Source organism: Salvelinus alpinus, chromosome 13, assembly GCF_045679555.1.
Source record: "Salvelinus alpinus chromosome 13, SLU_Salpinus.1, whole genome shotgun sequence".
NCBI classification, from domain to species: Eukaryota; Metazoa; Chordata; class Actinopteri; order Salmoniformes; family Salmonidae; genus Salvelinus; species Salvelinus alpinus.
In genome coordinates, this window is record NC_092098.1 from 31,297,930 (window position 1) to 31,315,982 (window position 18,053).

Genomic DNA, 18,053 nt, shown 5'->3' on the forward strand with positions numbered 1-18,053 from the left:
ACAAAAAGACTCTCCTACATGCTAATTATGAGGGATTTGACTTTCTCGTAAGATGCTTCCTCCCTCCTTGGGCGTCATCCCCAGCAGCCTATCCTATTAGGAGATATTGATCTGTGTCTCTCATGGTGGATGTATAATCGGTAAAACCAGGCACTAAACCATTTAGGAGAGCCCTGGCTGTTTGTCTGAGTCAATATAGACAGACTCTTACCACTTCGATGCAGTTCCTGACCATCCACATAGATTATTTATGGAATATTGTCGACACACACACACACACACAATAGTGTTGTTTACACTGCACATATCACACCGCTGTGTTATTTTCAGGATCTACAATATTTGTTGACTGTTGCCATGTTTATCCTCAGATAAAAGGCAGTATTCTGGCCAGGTCTCAGCAGGGATATTGAAGTATTGAAGCCCCCAACTGTGTGCTGTGGGCCTGTAGTTCAGGGGCATTAGTAAGCAGCTTTTAATATTTAAACAGAAAAAAAAACATTGGTGAGAGCCAGATTGATTTACATTACTGTCAGCACAGTGCTGTAATCTTCTCTTCAACATGTAACTTTAATCATCAACTGTTATAGTTCATGTGTTGGGTGTGTGTGTGTGTGTGTGTGTGTGTGTGTGTGTACTGGTAGGGGGTCATTTTATTTTATGCATTATTATTTATTTATTGTCACCAAGGAGTAGGGAAGGTGGGGCCTGGTTTCCATGGCAATGCCCTTGCTCTGTTTGTGTGTGCTCTGTGCAGTCAGTTGGTGGCTGGCGTCTCTTTTTGTGCTGAGTGGGTGGGAGAGAAAAAAAGACAGAGAAAGAGTCTGTGTATGAGAGGGACGGAGAGATGGAAGTGGGTGCTCACACAGTGTGTTTGTGTCGTAGCTGGCTGTTATACCTGGAGCCGGGGTTCCGGGGCCCCGGGATGCTGCTGGAGGAAGGGGAGACAGTACTGAGCCACCAACCAGGTCAGCAGCAGGCCAGCCAGGGGACAGAGGTCAAGCCCACCACAATCACCATCGGCTCCATCAGAAGACTAGTGAAGGTTGGCATATTTATTACCATGACATTACAGTGCCATGCGCCATTAGTGATTTCCCTCCAACATTTCTATTGGGAGACTATGGTTCATTTATTTAGACCTACCAATTTAGACCTACCAGGGCAGACTATCACTCCCTCTCTGAGAAGCTTTAGAGGGCCAGGGTCTCTCTGACTCTCTCTCTCTCTCTCTCTCTCTCTCTCTCTCTCTCTCTCTCTCTCTCTCTCTCTCTCTCTCTCTCTCTTTCTTTCTCTCTCTCTCTCTCTCTCTCTCTCTCTCTCTCTCTCTCTCTCTCTCTCTCTCTCTCTCTCTCTCTCTCTCTCTCTCTCTCTCTCTTGCTCTCTCTCTCTCTCTCTCTCTCTCTTGCTCTCTTGCTCTCTCTCTCTCTCTCTCTCTCTTGCTCTCTTGCTCTCTCTCTCTCTCTCTCTCTCTCTCTCTCTCTCTCTCTCTCTCTCTCTCTCTCTCTCTCTCTCTCTCTCTCTCTCTCTCTCTCTCTCTCTCTCTCATTCTCTCCTCTTTTTCTCTGACTTTGTCAGTCTCTTTGTTATCCTCTCTCTGGTCCCCCTTTTCTCTCAATTTCCCCCTCTATCTTCCCATTTCTCAGCCTTAGTCATTATAATGGGGCCTGATAGAGAAGGATTGATAGAGCTGTGTGTAGTGGAATGTCTCCACATATTGAGAGAATGTTGTTGTGTCTCCTTCACCGTTCAGGATGACGGCACTCCAGAAATCCATCTGCTTCCAGCCGGAGTGCCAGGAGGAGCCACGGAACGTCTCAACTCGGAAGCAGACAGCTTGGGAACACGTGGTGGACCTATCCACCTCTCAAACCTGACTGTCAAGTCTGGCTGGTGAGGAGGCCTATCCTGTTAATGGTAACTGTAACTGTAGAGGAACTCAATGCCATTGTCTGAGGGGGCGCTTCAGTAGCTACAGGCTATATAGACTGAAATAGGAAGCACTTACAATGCTAAAACAACAGGGGGAATGACTCATTGAGGAGATGTGTCCTTGCCAACCAACGTCCATATTGTTTCAACAGAATTTGGGTGGATTGTTCTCAGCTGAGTCATTGAGCTCCAGCTCTCTAGCATGCACCTGCTAGAAAGGGGCATTTCCTGCTTAAACTGTTATTTTCAGGTGTGTATATAAAGCACACACATTCGGTACAGGAATGTTTATGGGTGGTAATAGAAGTGACAGAATTAACACTTAAAATTAAGTTTCATAATGTCTCACTTCAGGGTGGAGGTAGTGAGGTAGTTAATGTGGTAACTCTTCAATAAATACCATGTCACCAGACTCTGTAAAGTCTATTTACTAACACACCCATATTTACAGTTGAAGAAAGCCACAGTTAGGATTGGAATTTGACTGCCAAAGTATGATGCAATTAGGGATGCGACAAATGTACAGTTTTGCTTAACATTTAAACAGCCATTTTTTTATCGGTTTTCCGTTAAAACGATTCGAAAAATCACAAAATTCCACCTCAATTCACAATGCAGAATAATGGACCTATTACATGTGTATGACCACTAGGGCCGGGCAAGGAAATTCTATCTACCACAGTCATATACCCTTGAAAGTGCCTCGGCTACGACATGTTTGTTTGGCTGTAAGGGTACACTACGGCTTTTTAAATGCCAACACGAAATCTTCTCTGGAGATAGTTTTAAAGCGACCACTGAATGGGTATTTGACTTGTCTGTGAAGGAATGCCACTTCTGAAGCGGGACTAATGTCCATCACTAGGTGACCAGAACTGTCAATCAAATAATCTCGAGCTGCCTGAATGCAGCCTGCGTGCAGACCACTGTTTCCTAAAAAAGTACTTTAAAGTTTGTTAAATACTGTGACTTACCAAGACATTTAGTAGAAAGAAAATACATCTTCCGCTAGGAATCGACTCCTAAGATTCAGAATTTTTGGAACGGAGGTGTCACGTTCTGACCTTAGTTTCTTTTTATGTCTTTGTGTTAGGTTGGTCAGGGCGTGAGTTTGGGTGGGTAGTTTATGTTCTGTTTTCTATGTTGTATTTCTATGTCTGGCATGATATGGTTCTCAATCAGAGGCAGCTGTCGATCGTTGTCTCTGATTGAGAATCATATTTAGGTAGCCTGTTTTCCCACTATGGGTTGTGGGTGTTTATTTTCTGTCTAGTGTCTGTTCACCTTACAGAACTGTTTCGTTTTTCTTATCGTTGTTATTTTGTGTAGTGTTCAGTTTGAAATTAAAATATGACGAACACTTACCACGCTGCATTTTGGTCCTCCTCTCCTTCCACCAACGAGAATCGTTACAGGAGGAGACTGATTTGTTTCTGTACTTTCGAAAACACAAACACTTGCATCTTTCATAGCGAGCTAGTGAGGAAAGGAGAGAGAGGGGAGGGCCACAGACAGTCAGAACCGTGCATTAGGCCCATCTGTCTGCAATCAAAAGCTGGATCTCGCAATTTATTGGCTTGCAATGTCTTGCAATGTCTTGCCTATCGTCAAAGAATAGGCTAGGATATTCTACACGCAACAGACTGAAGACTGAACACACACTCGTGTCATTGGCGAAGAGAAAGAGCAAGCGAGTCATCTGTACTGTGACTTAAATTTTGTGTGGAAAAAGATTGTTTTTCCGTTAGGGATTTTCCTTTGTTGTTCCATAGTAACAGGTTTTCAATAAAATATTTTTCTTCTCACAGAGAAGATGAGTGGTTTCTATTGTAGTGGAGATTAGTGACACTGACAGTATGACTGTGGAGAAAGTATTTGTGTTTGATCAGGCATTCAACCATGCATACATTTCATGCAGAAAGCAATGAACTGAGCAGCCTCCATAAATGTGGTGCCACATGAATAGACAATGTTTACCTGTAAATTAAAAACAATATCAGCGACGCCCGATGCTTGTAACACAAGAGTCTGCTTAGCAAACAATTGAGATTAGATTACCTGGGCCTCTCATTGATAATGCCTTTGTCTTGTTTTTCCACCTTAGTTGGCTTGCCTACTGTAGCCCTGGTTTCCATGGGAACTATGCGGTTATGGAAGCAGGCGGCTCCACAACACCTGGCGTTGGTCATCCCCAGGTCACCACTGTGAGGTCACTGAGACCCCTCAGAATGGTAAGGGTTCACCACGGTGGCATCACTGAGGTGGCTGACACTGCTTGGTTGTGGTCGGGTTTGGGCCCAATTACATTTCAATGCTGTACACTCAGGAAAGGAGTTTATATTCGATTTTCAAATTGGCCCATAGGATTTCTTAAATTTAATGGGCTATGTCTCAAAGTCTCAGAAATATATACGTCTGGGCCTCATTTTCATCAAGGTTTGGTTTCATTATGTTCTGTGTCTTTCTGACAGAGTGGGCTCAGAGTGAGGAGACCTCTGGATCCTAAGGTAAGACATTATCAATATTGAAAGTACAGCATAAACCACTATCCCCTGCAGTAAACAGTCATACAGTTAAATAATCACTTCAATTTGCACAATGATGATTAATGATAATGAAAGTAAATTAATTTAGAAAGTGCATGAGATATAGTTTTTTGTTTGTGTGTTTTTTTTTTAGATGTTGGTGTTCGAGCAGCCCCTCTTCCAGGGGCGGGGCAGAGAGCTGGGAGGCCACACCCCCAGTCTGGGAGCTGTGGCTGGGCTGAAAGGGGCGTCGTCGCTACGGGTCATTGGTGGAGTGTGAGTCCATGTCAATGCCCTCCCTCCTGTCTGCGCCTGCCTGTCATCCACAGCTGATGGAGACAGATGAGGACTCTCACTCATAGACTCAGATTAATGAACATGTCTAGACCCTCTTAGTTAAATGTCATTCCAATTGGTATGGAGAAAATAAGGTTTGGTTTGTTTGGGAATTCACATGCATTTGTGTTTTGTGAGTGAGTGAGGGACAGAGTTAGGGAGGGAGAAAGGAAGTGCATTCATGCCAAGCTGCATACTTACTCTGGAATGCTACCTCTACTGAGGTTTTTACAAGGTGTGTCATTCTGCTGCAAACAGTTTCACAATCTACTGGTCATGTGATTCCTCAGGAATGCTACCTCTACTGTCATATGTAGCAAATGTAGCTCACCTCCCTGTGCAAACATATGCCAAGTAGAACAGGAAGTGTGTGTGTGTGTGTGGTTGTGGGTGTGTGTGTGTGTGTGTGTGTGTGTGTGTGGGTGTGGGTGTGGGTGCGTGTGCGCACGCACGCATGCTTTGGTGTGGTGTTTGGTTACAGAGAGGGTTGGTACGCCTGACATCTGATAACATTTCAATTGTAACACCACAAAAAACCCAAACAATCACAATCAATCAAACAATAAATCAATCAAACATTCCTTAGCACTAACTCAAGTGGCACCGCTAAGACACTGTTATCAGCACCAACATATCATTGACACCCAGGCTCCTATTCAAGCTGTGTTGGTATACGTGTGAGTAGTAGTAGGAGTATTTAGCTGTGGTTTGACCTGTGACCTTTGTGTTTGACAGATGGGTGGGCTACACTGGAGAGGACTTCACAGGACGGCAGTATTTACTGGAGGAGGGAGAATACAGTGACTGTGCAGATCTGGGTGGAGCCGATCACCCTCTGCTGCTTTCTTTCCGTTTCTTACAGGCAGTAAGTAACGGGATTTTAATAATATGGTTATTTACAGTGTATTCACTTATATGTGGCCTATGTGGGAATGTGTACCTGTGCAAATCCTGAAAGCGTACTCTTGATTTGAAAGAATGAGGGAAGTCAATGAAATGTGTTGCGGTCTGTGAGTGTGCCTGCGTGTGTGTGTGTGTGTGCTTGGCAGAGTCATTTGTCTGAAACCAGGCCAAATGTTTTATATTAACCATCGGTATGACCCAGTTGACACCCAGCAGACCTCCATTCCACTCCCTTTCCATCACCTCACCACTGTCTAAGTGTCTATTTTAGCCTCCTGATATCAGTCAGAAGCACTAGCTAGTAGAAATGCTCTAACAGCGAACTCCTGGCTAGGCTACGCTTCTAATAGGATTAAACAGGTAGAGTTAATTGCTAACTGTCTACCATACCGCAGGTTCATTAGCATTCCAGTTTCCTCCACCCCTAGTGCCCTCTGGCTGTTAGCAGCACCACTCTTTTGATCAACTATACACTGTTGTGTAATCATCAGCAGCCACCAGCAGCCATTCTGTAACTACGGATAGTGCTTACGGAATGAACTACCTGAGCTAAATGCAGCAGCTATGTAAATGCAGCAGCTATGTAAATGCAGCAGCTATGTAAATGCAGCAGCTATGTAAATGCAGCAGCTATGTAAATGCAGCAGCTATGTAAATGCAGCTTGTAGAGTTTTTCAGTTTGAGGCTACTTGAACATGAAAGAACAAGAGAAAGGGAAACTTCATAGGATTTGGATAAAAGTGGTTTGTACAGTGGTGCTAGTTTCTATACAGTTAACCATCCCACATTTCTTCATGTAAGCTCTGTTTTTGCACTAGGCTACATTAGTGTCAGAGTTGTTGTAGCTATTTTATAAAGCAGTCTTACTCAGTGAGCTCTTCTGCATGGTTCCCATTGTTAGGACTTCATAGAGCCTTCAGTCTCACTGCAGGAGGAAACTGGCTCTCCTGGAGCCGGGAGAAGGGACATTTTGGATCTGGACGTCCCTGATCTGGAGAAGGATGGAGCCACTGAAAAGACCACCACCTTCTGTGTGGAGAGTGGAGTGTGAGTATCACACCTTAGAGGACCACGGTTGGGGTCAATTCAGGAACTCTGCACTTCACAGTTCTGTATGGGGTTTGACTGACAGCCGTTCTGAACTTGAGCACCGCATGCGACAAGAAGTTGCCCCCTACCCTCTCGCTAATTGGGAAACTTTTGCACATGTCTGAGTTAGGGAAATGCTGTAAATGAAGAGGACTCAATGTATTTTGAAAGATGAGATGTTGAGGATTATAATAAATACAGCTTTGATGTCATAAAAGGAAGCCAAACACCCGTGAGTCCAAATGTGCACTTCACATTTCCAAATCAGAAAACTCATGTCATATACACTGAGTGTACAAAACATTAGGAACACCTTCCTAATATTGAGTTGCACCCCCTTTTGCCCTCAGAACAGCCTCAAATTGTCAGGGCATGGACTCCAGGGATGCGTTCCACAGGGATGCTGGCCCATGTTGACTCCAATGCTTCTCACCGTTGTGTCAAGTTGGCTGGATGTCCTTTGGGTGGTGGACCATTCTTGATACACAAAGGAAACTGTTGAGCGTGAAAAACCCAGCAGCGTTGCTATTCTTGACACACTACTACCATACCCCATTCAATGGCACTTAAATATTTTGTCTTGCCCATTCGTCCACTGAATGGCACACATACACAATCCATGTCTCAAGGCTTAAAAATTATTCTTTAACCTGTCTCCTCCCCTTCATCTACACTGATTGAAGTGGATTAAACAAGTGACATCAATAAGGGATCATAGTAATAGCCTGGATTCATCTGATCGGTCTATTTCTTTTTTGTACACTCAGTGTACAGTGTCAAAGTTTATGATCACTATGTTTGATGTACAGTTACAAGATGACATAGGTTCATACCCTGGGTTGTTCTGAACTGAATGAGACAATGTTTGTTGATCGTGTGGAAAATTAGCAGCAGAACATGCACCTGAATGCATTCATGGCTCCTTTCTATGCACACCAAAATTACCATCTATTTCTCTGATTTGCCTTGTGAAACCTAACACTGTAAGATTGTATTTTATAACATAGCTAGTCATGTTGGCAATAGAACAAGCATTCAAATGATGCCCACCTGACCCAGATTGAGATTTAAAATGGGACGTTTTGGATTGCGTTAACAGCAATAGTAATTGTGTGATGGCGGGGATGCAGGGTTGTGTTCCAAACAAAACAACTATAAGTGTGCTTGTTTTAGTTCCTCAACAGCACAGCTAGGAGAGCTCACAAAAACACCTTATAGCTGAAGACTTCTTTGTCATAAAACTGCATTAAAATTTCGTAGGAACTGTGCACACTTTGGAGAGGTGTGTATTCACTTGGAGACACCAGTTAGTCCTGTCACTCAAACCCTTGTATTTTTTTTGTCTTATGTTGCACCTACCCCAAATTTCCCACGAATATTCTTATGATGTTACTGAATGTATACAGAGTGTTTTCAGATTTTGTTAACAACAAATGCTGCGAAAATTACAGTAAATGTAAAATGCACATAAATCAGCAATGTAATGTTTGCATTCTGTCTTGTCAGGTGAACTGTTGTCCTCAACTTTGGTCTAATAATTTTCCCATAATCTCCAAACTGTTCCCTTTCAATTGCTACAATGTTTATGCATATGCTTTTCATATTTCTTCTGTAAGAAATATAGGCCAATTCCATATAGGCCAATTCCCACGAGTGTAAAGGGTTAAATGGAAATCACCACAACTTTGCAGAAGACCAGTTATAATAACATCTTAATAGAGGTGCATCCCACCTATTATTGCAAAGCTACCATTCATTTACCAAAGTTACCAGAAACTTCTGTAATTTTAGTAATTAACAGGTAATCTATGGTAACTTTGGTAATTTTATCTTGAATAACTTGTATTCATATAGTACACATTTTTAAAATATTTGTCCATATTGTCCATTAGTTTCTAGTGGATAGACCATATTGTTAAAGATAATGAATTAAAAACGTGGTCCCGTGTGGCTCAGTTGGTAGAGCATGGCGCTTGCAACGCCAGGGTTGTGGGTTCATTCCCCACGGGGGGACCAGGATGAATATGTATGAACTTTCCAATTTGTAAGTCGCTCTGGATAAGAGCGTCTGCTAAATGACTTAAATGTAAATGTAAAATGTAAAAAAGTATCTAATCAACAAAGGTATTATTTTAAATTAACTCTGCATCTCTTCCAACTATTGACTTTTTTCACCACAGCCACCAGTTTGGCACCAAAACATTTACAACAAAGATATAGTCAAATAAATAAGTGTTTTAAAAAATATATAAAGGATATTTCATGCTGAAACCCTCATATTAAACCCCAATGATATTCACTAAGTTGATGGTTTAAGTACCCAAAGAGGCCACTAGATGTCATCTGTTAAAATTCAAAAGAAACTTGAATGTTACCAAAATTCTGGTAGTTTCCCATAATATACCCTCCCTTTGAAACCCTAATCCCAACAAACTAAAGTTCACATAGTTTCACATGACTTTGTTATTCACTATTCACTGTGCCTCTGTGGTGCTGATGGTCTCTGGGCTGGGCTGTGTTTCAGATGGGTGGCGTACAGCGAGAAATGCTTCAGTGGAGAGCAGTGCATACTGGAGAAAGGCAAACATCCTGCCACTCTGCACTGGTGTGGCAACCATGTAGCAGCCAAGTCTATCCGACCCATACGATTGGTGAGCTCCATATCGTAGCCTATTAGATGAATAGATCATAAGACTGACATAAGAGTGACAAAGGCGTGACATGCAGATGAAATCCCTCCTATGTCTCTTCTTTGTAGCTCTATGTGGCTCTCTGAAAATATATGGTATAGATGTTGGAAAATATGACTTGGGAAAATATGTCAAAACACTTTTATTATTACAGCAGGACCTTTATGGCACCAGAGAACCAAAGTTCATGGTATGTATATATCATTACACAACATTATTTTCACCTGTAAAAAAGAGACTAGGGAAAGGGGCTATCTGAGAATTGATACCCAGCCGTGAAGTGTGTACTAAGTTGTACTTTTGTGTCTCCAGCTGTGGGCCTACAGCCAGCCCCACTACAGGGGAGTGAGTGAAGGGTACGAGGGTGAGGCAGGGCACTGTGGCTCTGCCTCCCCCATGTCCTTCAGAGTCATCAGGGGAAGGTGAGTACTGGAGGACTACTATTTGATCTGTATTGATGCTAGAGGTGGAGTTATGTCCCCTTTTACGATTATGTTATATAAATCCAAACAGTTATTATTAAGGGTCAATGCAAATTTTTACTTATAGGTTGCTAATTATGTATTGTCAGTATTCTACTGTAGGTATGCCACAATGTATCTTTAATTGTAGTTGCCATAGGAGGCATTGAACAATGTCTGTGATGCTTATTGTCTTACTCACGCTCACTGCTCTTCTTGCCCCGTCCAGCTGGCTGCTTTTTGATGAGGAGGGTTGCTGTGGAAACCAGTACGTCCTGGGAGAGGGCCTTTATCCCGACCTCATTTCCTGTGGCTGTGTGGCCACTTCTGTCAGATCACTGAGGCCCATTCCCTATGTGAGTGTACCTGGCATGACCTCAGCCCATTTACTGCTATCTTTAGGTAGCACAACAAGCTAGATGAGACATGTGAGCACACATTCAGTTTTAACAGTATTATATGCCATGATAAATAGATGGTGATAAATACACTATATATACAAAAGTATGTGAACACTCCTTCAAATTAGTGGATTCTGCTATTTCAGCCACACCCATTGCTGACAGGTATATAAAATCGAGCACACAGCCATGCAATCTCCATAGACAAACATTGTCAGTAGAATGGCCTTACTGAAGAGCTCAGTGACTTTCAAAGTAGCACCGTCAAAGGATGCCACATTTCCAGGAGAACGCTACCTGCTCCAATGCATAGTGCCCACTGTAAAGTTTGGTGGAGGACAAATAATGGTCTGGGGCTGTTTTTCATGGTTCGAGCTAGGCCCCTTAGTTCCAGTGAAGGGAAATCTTAACGGTACAGCACACAATGACATAGATGATTCTGTGCTTCCAACTTTGTGGCAACAGTTTTGGTACGTACGGCTCTTTCCTATTTCAGCATGACAATGCCCCATGCACAAAGCGAGGTCCATACAGAAATGGTTTGTTGAGATCAGTGTGGAAGAACTTGACTGGCCTGCACAGAGTCTTGACCTCAATCCCATCAAACACCTTTGGGATGAATTGGAACACAGACTGCGAGCCAGGCCTAATCGCTCAACATCAGTGCCCGACCTCACTAATGCTCTTGTGGCTGAATGGTAGCAAGTCCCCGCAGCAATGTTCCAACATCTAGTGGAAAGCCTTCCCAGAAGAGTGGAGGCTGTTCTAGCAGCAAAAGGGGGGGGGGCAACTCCATATTAATGCCCATGATTTTGGAATGAGATATACGACAAGCCGGTGTCCATATACTTTTGGTAATGTAGTGTAGATTAATGTAGTTTCCGTTCAGCCACCATTGGAGCGTCACAAATGACAACCTTTTCCCCATAATGTCCTACTTTTGTCCTAGTCTTAGTATGACTCCAGCCAAAGGGTGTGGACTGCTTTACAAATATAGGTATAAAGGATGTATTGTGTATTTTGCCCTAATATAGTTCAATACAGGCACTTATTGAAAAAGGACAGAACATAAATAAAGTAAATCCAATGGCATTCTCATCTAAGATGGCTCCCTTCCCTTCCTGTTACCTCTGTAGAGTTTCTCCGACCCGTCCATCAGCCTGTTTTCCCTGGGTTCCTTTGAGGGCCTCAAGATGGTTGTTGTGACGCCCACAGAGCACATGAAGGACTTCTTCACCCAGTCCCTGCAGGTCCACAGTGGACTGTGAGTAGAGAGATAGCCTGTCATCTCTTATGTCACTGAACAGCTAACATTACTGCCAGACACTACATAGAGAAGGAACTTAGGTTTCTTTGGCCTCAGACATGTGTCATGTTCAGTAAGAAAACAAGTGACACAGGGAGGTACTACCTGATACTACCTGAACTTGTCCAATAAGAAGGCTAATTTTTGTTTTCCGTTTTAAGATGTTTCTCTGCGTTGCGCCGTAATGAATATGGCCCTGTTTCAGCTGAATGTGTGTGTCTTTGGCAGGTGGGTGGTGTATGAATACAGTAGCTATAAGGGCTGTCAGATGCTGCTGCAGCCAGGGGAGCTTCCTGTGTGGGGAGAGCACAGTGACTGGGACACCATTGGCTCCTTACGGCCCCTCAAACAGGTAAAACACACACACAAAATTGACAATCACTCTAATCACTCTAAGTGTCATTTCCCATCTAGTACATTTGGTTCTTTGGAAGTTGTGGGTATGTTTTTCATTTCCCATTGGTTCTGGGAAAAAGCTATATGTTTCCTGATCTGTAAAACTGAAGGTTTTTTAAACGTTCTGAGAATGGAAGTGAAAATGTTGCCTGTTCTGAGAACATGCATTTTTATGCAGCAGGGATTTTCTGAGAACATTTTACTGTAGTTCCCTGAAAGTTTTCCTGGGAAGTTTTATTAACATTTTATGAACGAAAATTATAGATTATTTTGAGGTTTTGAAATAACTTCCTTAAAACTTTCAGTGAATGTTTCAATAAGACTTTTAATAACACTGCGAACTTAGTTTGGGTTAACTGTTTTGAAATCCAAACACAGATAGGACACAGGAAAATGTATTTGCATAGGCATTAATCATGCAAACAGATGTATTTTTTACTGTGGCACAGCGTCAGTGAGATTCGAACCTACAGTGCCTTCAGAAAGTATTCACACCCCTTTACTTTTTCCACATTTTATTGTTACAAAGTGGGATTAAAATGGATTTAATTGTGTTTTTTTTGTCAATGATCTACACAAAATACTCTAATGTCAAAGTGGAAGAAAAATGCAAACATTTGTAAAAAAATATATATATATAAACTCAGCAAAAAAAAGAAACGTCCCTTTTTCAGGACCCTGTCTTTCAAAGATAATTCGTAAAAATTCAAACAACTTCACAGATCTTCATTGTAAAGGGTTTAAACACTGTTTCCCATGCTTGTTCAATGAATCATAAACAATTAATGAACATGCACCTGTGGAACGGTCGTTAAGACACTAACAGTTTACAGATGGTAGGCAATTAAGGTCACAGTTTTGAAAACTTAGGACACTAAAGAGGCCTTTCTACTGACTCTGAAAAACACCAAAAGAAAGATGCCCAGGGTCCCTGCTCATCTGCGTGAACGTGCCTTAGGCATGCTGCAAGGAGGCATGAGGACTGCAGATGTGGCCAGGGCAATAAATTGCAATGTCCGTACTGTGAGACGCCAAAGACAGCGCTACAGGAAGACAGGACGGACAGCTGATCGTCCTCGCAGTGGCAGACCACGTTTAACAACACCTGCACAGAATCGGTACATCCGAACAGCACACTTGCGGGACAGGTACAGGATGGCAAAAACAACTGCCAGAGTTACACCAGGAACGCACAATCCCTCCATCAGTGCTCAGACTGTCTGCAATAGGCTGAGAGAGGCAGGACTGAGGGCTTGTAGGCCTGTTGTAAGGCAGGTCCTCACCAGACATCACCGGCAACAACGACGCCTATGGGCACAAAACCACCGTCGCTGGACCAGACAGGACTGGCAAAAAGTCCTCTTCACTGACGAGTCGCGGTTTTGTCTCACCAGGGGTGGTGGTCGGATTTGCATTTATCGTTGAAGGAATGAGCGTTACACTGAGGCCTGTACTCTGTACCGGGATCGATTTGGAGGTGGAGGGTCCGTCATGGTCTGGGGCGGAGTGTCACAGCATCATCTGACTGAGCTTGTTGTCACTGCAGGCAATCTCAATGCTATGCATTACAGGGAAGACATCCTCCTCCCTCATGTAGTACCCTTCCTGCAGGCTCATCCTGACATGACCCTCCAGTACGACAATGCCAGCAGCCATACTGCTCATTCTGTGCGTGATTTCCTGCAAGACAGGAATGTCAGTGTTCTGCCATGGCCAGCGAAGAGCCCGGATCTCAATCCCATTGAACACGTCTGTGATCTGTTGGATCGGAGGGTGAGGGCTAGGGCCATTCCCCCCAGAAATGTCAGGGAACTTGCAGGTGCCTTGATGGAAGAGTGGGGTAGCATCTCACAGCAAGAACTGGCAAATCTGGTGGAGTCCATGAGGAGGAGATGCACTGCAGTACTTAATGCAGCTGGTGGCCACACCAGATATTGACTGTTACTTTTGACTTTGACCCCCCCCTTTGTTCAGGGACACATTATTCAATTTCTGTTAGTCACATGTCTGTGGAACTTGTTCAGTTTATGTCTCAGTTGTTGAATCTTGTTATGTTCATACAAATATTTACACATGTTAAATTTGCTGAAAATAAACGCAGTTGACAGTGAGAGGACATTTCTTTTTTTGCTGATTCCTCATTCCAAGGTTTTTTTGCTGATTCCTCATTCCAAGGTTTTTCTTTATTTTTTACTATTTTCTACATTGTAGAATAATAGTGAAGACATCAAAACTTTGAAATAACACATGGAATCATGTAGTAACCAAAAATGTGTTCAACAAATCAAAACATATTTTCTATTTGAGATTCTTCAAATAGCCACCCTTTGCCTTGATGACAGCTTTGCACACTCTTGAGATTTTCTCAACCAGCTTCACATGGAATGCTTTTCCAACAGTCTTGATGGAGTTCCCACAAATGCTGAGCACTTGTTGGCTGCTTTTCCTTCACTCTGCGGTCCGACTCAAATCATCTCAATTTGGTTGAGGTCGGGGGATAGTGGAGGCCAGGTCATCTGATGCAGCACTCCATCACTCTCCTTCTTGGTCAAATAGCCCTTACACAGCCTGGAGGTGTGTTTTGGGTCATTGTCCTGTTGAAAAACAATTGATAGTCCCACTAAGCCCAAACCAGTTGGGATGGCATATCGCTGCAGAATGCTGTGGTAGCCATGCTGGTTAAGCGTGCCTCTAATTCTAAATAAATCACAGACAGTGTCACCAGAAAAGCACTCCCACACCATCACACCTCCTCCATGCTTTACGGTGGGAAATACAAATGTGGAGATCATCCGCTCACCCACACCGCGTCTCACAAAGACATGGCCGTTGTAACCAAAAATCTCCAATTTGGACTCCAGACCAAAGGACAAATTTCCACCGGTCTAATGTCCATTGCTCGTGTTTCTTAGCCCAAGCAAGTCTCTTCTTCTTATTGGTGTCCTTTAGTAGTTGTTTCTTTGCAGCAATTTGAAATATCTGAGGCTGGTAACTCTAATGAACTTATCCTCTGCAGCAGAGGTAACTCTCTGAATCTTCAATTCTTGTGGCGGTTCTCACGAGAGCCAGTTTCATCAAATCAAATTTTACTGGTCACATACACATGGTGAGCAGATGTTATTGCGAGTGTAGTGAAATGCTTATGTTTCTAGATCCAACAGTGCAGCAGTATCTAACAGGTAATATCAAACCATTTCAAAACAAAACCTAATACACACAATCTAGTAAAGGAATGGGATAAGAATATATAATATAAAATATATGGATGATCAGTGACAGAGCGGCTGAGATACTATAGATAGAATAGATAGTGTAGGATACAGTATACAGTATATACATATGAGATAAGTAATGCGAGATATGTAAACATTATTAAAGTGGCATTATTAAAGTGACTAGTGTTCCATATATTAAAGTGGCCAATGATATCAAGTCTGTAGGTAGGCAGTCGCCTCTCTGTGCTAGTGATGACTGTTTAACATTCTGATGGCCTAGGGATAGAAGCTGTTTTTCATTCTCTCTGTCCCAGCTTTGATGCACCTGTACAGACCTCGCCTGGATGGAAGCAGGGTGAACAGGCAGTGGCTCTGGCGGTTATTGTCCTTGATCTTTTTTGCCTTCCTGTGACATCGGGTGTTGCAGGTGTCCTGGAGGGCAGGTAGTTTGCCCCCAGTGATGCGTTGTGCAGACCGCACCACCCTCTGTAGAGCCCTACGGTTATGGGCGGTGCAGTTGCCGTACCAGGCGGGGATACAGCCCGACAGGATGCTCTGGATTGTGCACCTGTAAAAGTTAGTTTTCGGTGACATGCCACATTTTTTCAGCCTCCTGTCTGTGTGCGTGGACCATTTCAGTCACCGAGGAACTTAAAACTTTCCACCTTCTCCACTGCTGTGCCATCAATGTGTATAGGGGGGGGGGGCTCCCTTTGCTGTTTCCTGAAGTCCACAATCATCTCTTTTGTTTTGCTGACATTGAGTGAGAGGTTATTTTCCTGACACCACACTCCGAAGGCCCTCACCTCCACCCTGTAGGCTGTCTCGCCTTTGTTAGTAATCAAGCCTACCACTGTTGTGTCATCTGCAAACTTGATGATTGAGTTGTAGGCGTGCATGGCCACGCAGTCATGGGTGAACAGGGAGTACATGAGGGGGCTGAGAACGCACTCTTGTGGGGCCCCAGTGTTGAGGATCAGCGGAGTGGAGATGTTGTTTCCTACCTTCACCACCTGGGGGTGGTCCGTGAGGAAGTCCAGGACCCAGTTGCACAGGGCGGGGTCAAGACCCAGGGCCTCAAGCTTAATGATGAGTTTGGAGGGTACTATGGTGTTGAATGCTGCAAAATCTGGACCCCTACAAATCAGCTGGGCTAGACAATCTGGACCCTCTCTTTCTAAAATTATCCGCCGAAATTGTTGCAACCCCTATTACTAGCCTATTCAACCTTTCTTTCGAATCGCCTGAGATCCCCAAAGATTGGAAAGCTGCCGCGGTCATCCCCCTCTTCAAAGGGGGAGACACTCTAGACCCAAACTGCTACAGACCTATATCTATCCTGCCTTTCTAAGGTCTTCGAAAGCCAAGTTAACAAACAGATCACCGAACATTTCGAATCCCACCGTACCTTCTCCGCTATGCAGTCTGGTTTCTGAGCTGGTCATGGGTGCACCTCATCCACGCTCAAGGTCCTAAACGATATCATAACCGCCATCGATAAGAGACAATACTGTGCAGCTGTATTCATAGACCTGGCCAAATCACCACATTCTTATCCGCAGACTCAACAGCCTTGGTTTCTCAAATGACTGCCTCGCCTGGTTAAACAACTACTTCTCAGACAGAGTTCAGTGTGTCAAATCGGAGGGCCTGTTGTCCGGACCTCTGGCAGTCTCTATGGGGGTGCCACAGGGTTCAATTCTCGGGCCGACTCTTTTCTCTGTATACACCAATGATGTCGCTCTTGCTGCTGGTGATTCTCTGATCCACCTCTATGCAGACAACACCATTCTGTATACTTCTGGCCCTTCTTTGGACACTGTGTTAACTAACCTCCAGACGAGCTTCAATGCCATATAACTCACCTTCCGTAGCCTCCAACTGCTCTTAAATGCAAGTAAAACTAAATGCATGCTCTTCAACCGATCGCTGCCCACACCTGCCCACCCGTCCAGCATCACTATGGACGGTTCTGACTTATGTGAATATGTGGACAACTACAAATACCTAGGTGTCTGGTTAGACTGTAAACTCTCCTTCCAGACGCACATTAACCTGTCTGGGAACGGGGTTCCGCTAGCGCCAACAGCCAATGAAATTGCGCCAAATTCAATCAACAGAAATCTCATAATTCAAATTTCTCAAACATACAAGTATTAGACACCATTTTAAAGATAAACTTCTCGTTAATCCAACCACGGTGTCCGATTTCAAATAGGCTTTTCGGCAGAACATATCATTATGTTAGGTCAGCAACTAGTCACAGAAAGCATACAGCCATTTTCCAACCAAAGAGAGGAGTCACAGAAAGCAGAAAAAGAGATAAAATGAATCACTAACCTTTGATATTCTTCATCAGATGACACTCCCGGGACAACATGTTGCACAATACATATATGTTTTTTTCGATCAAGTTCATATTTATATCCAAAAACCTCAGTTTACATTTGGCTTTGCCTCCAAAACATCCCGTGAATTTGCACAGAGCCACATCAATTTACAGAAATACTCATAATAAACATTGATAAATGAGACAAGTGTTATTCACAGAATTAAAGATATACTTCTCCTTAATGCAACCGCTGTGTCAGATTTCAAAAAAACTTTACGGAAAAAGCAAACCATGCAATAATCTGAGTACGGCACTCAGACAATAAATCAAGCCAAACAGATATCCGCCATGTTGGAGTCAACAGAAGTCAGAAATAGCATTATAAATATTCACTTACCTTTGATGATCTTCATCAGAATGCACTCCCAGGAATCCCAGTTCCACAATAAATGTTTGATTTGTTCGAT

At 43.4% G+C, this 18,053-nt stretch overlaps 1 protein-coding gene across 2 annotated transcripts in view; it reads left to right on the forward strand.

Moving 5' to 3' along the window:
* LOC139537538 (uncharacterized) overlaps window positions 1–18,053 on the forward strand; it is a 94,722-nt gene that overhangs the window by 67,895 nt on the left and 8,774 nt on the right. Inside the window, exons 7-19 of one of the 2 annotated variants that reach the window (XM_071338976.1) lie at window positions 886–1,045; window positions 1,754–1,893; window positions 4,037–4,163; window positions 4,404–4,439; window positions 4,612–4,733; window positions 5,529–5,658; window positions 6,598–6,743; window positions 9,310–9,436; window positions 9,630–9,665; window positions 9,788–9,897; window positions 10,166–10,292; window positions 11,474–11,601; window positions 11,872–11,995. In XM_071338976.1, the coding sequence (XP_071195077.1) occupies window positions 886–1,045; window positions 1,754–1,893; window positions 4,037–4,163; window positions 4,404–4,439; window positions 4,612–4,733; window positions 5,529–5,658; window positions 6,598–6,743; window positions 9,310–9,436; window positions 9,630–9,665; window positions 9,788–9,897; window positions 10,166–10,292; window positions 11,474–11,601; window positions 11,872–11,995 (1,513 nt within the window). The remainder of the gene's footprint in view (window positions 1–885; window positions 1,046–1,753; window positions 1,894–4,036; window positions 4,164–4,403; window positions 4,440–4,611; window positions 4,734–5,528; window positions 5,659–6,597; window positions 6,744–9,309; window positions 9,437–9,629; window positions 9,666–9,787; window positions 9,898–10,165; window positions 10,293–11,473; window positions 11,602–11,871; window positions 11,996–18,053) is intronic. The other variant, XR_011667561.1, reaches the window with a different exon arrangement.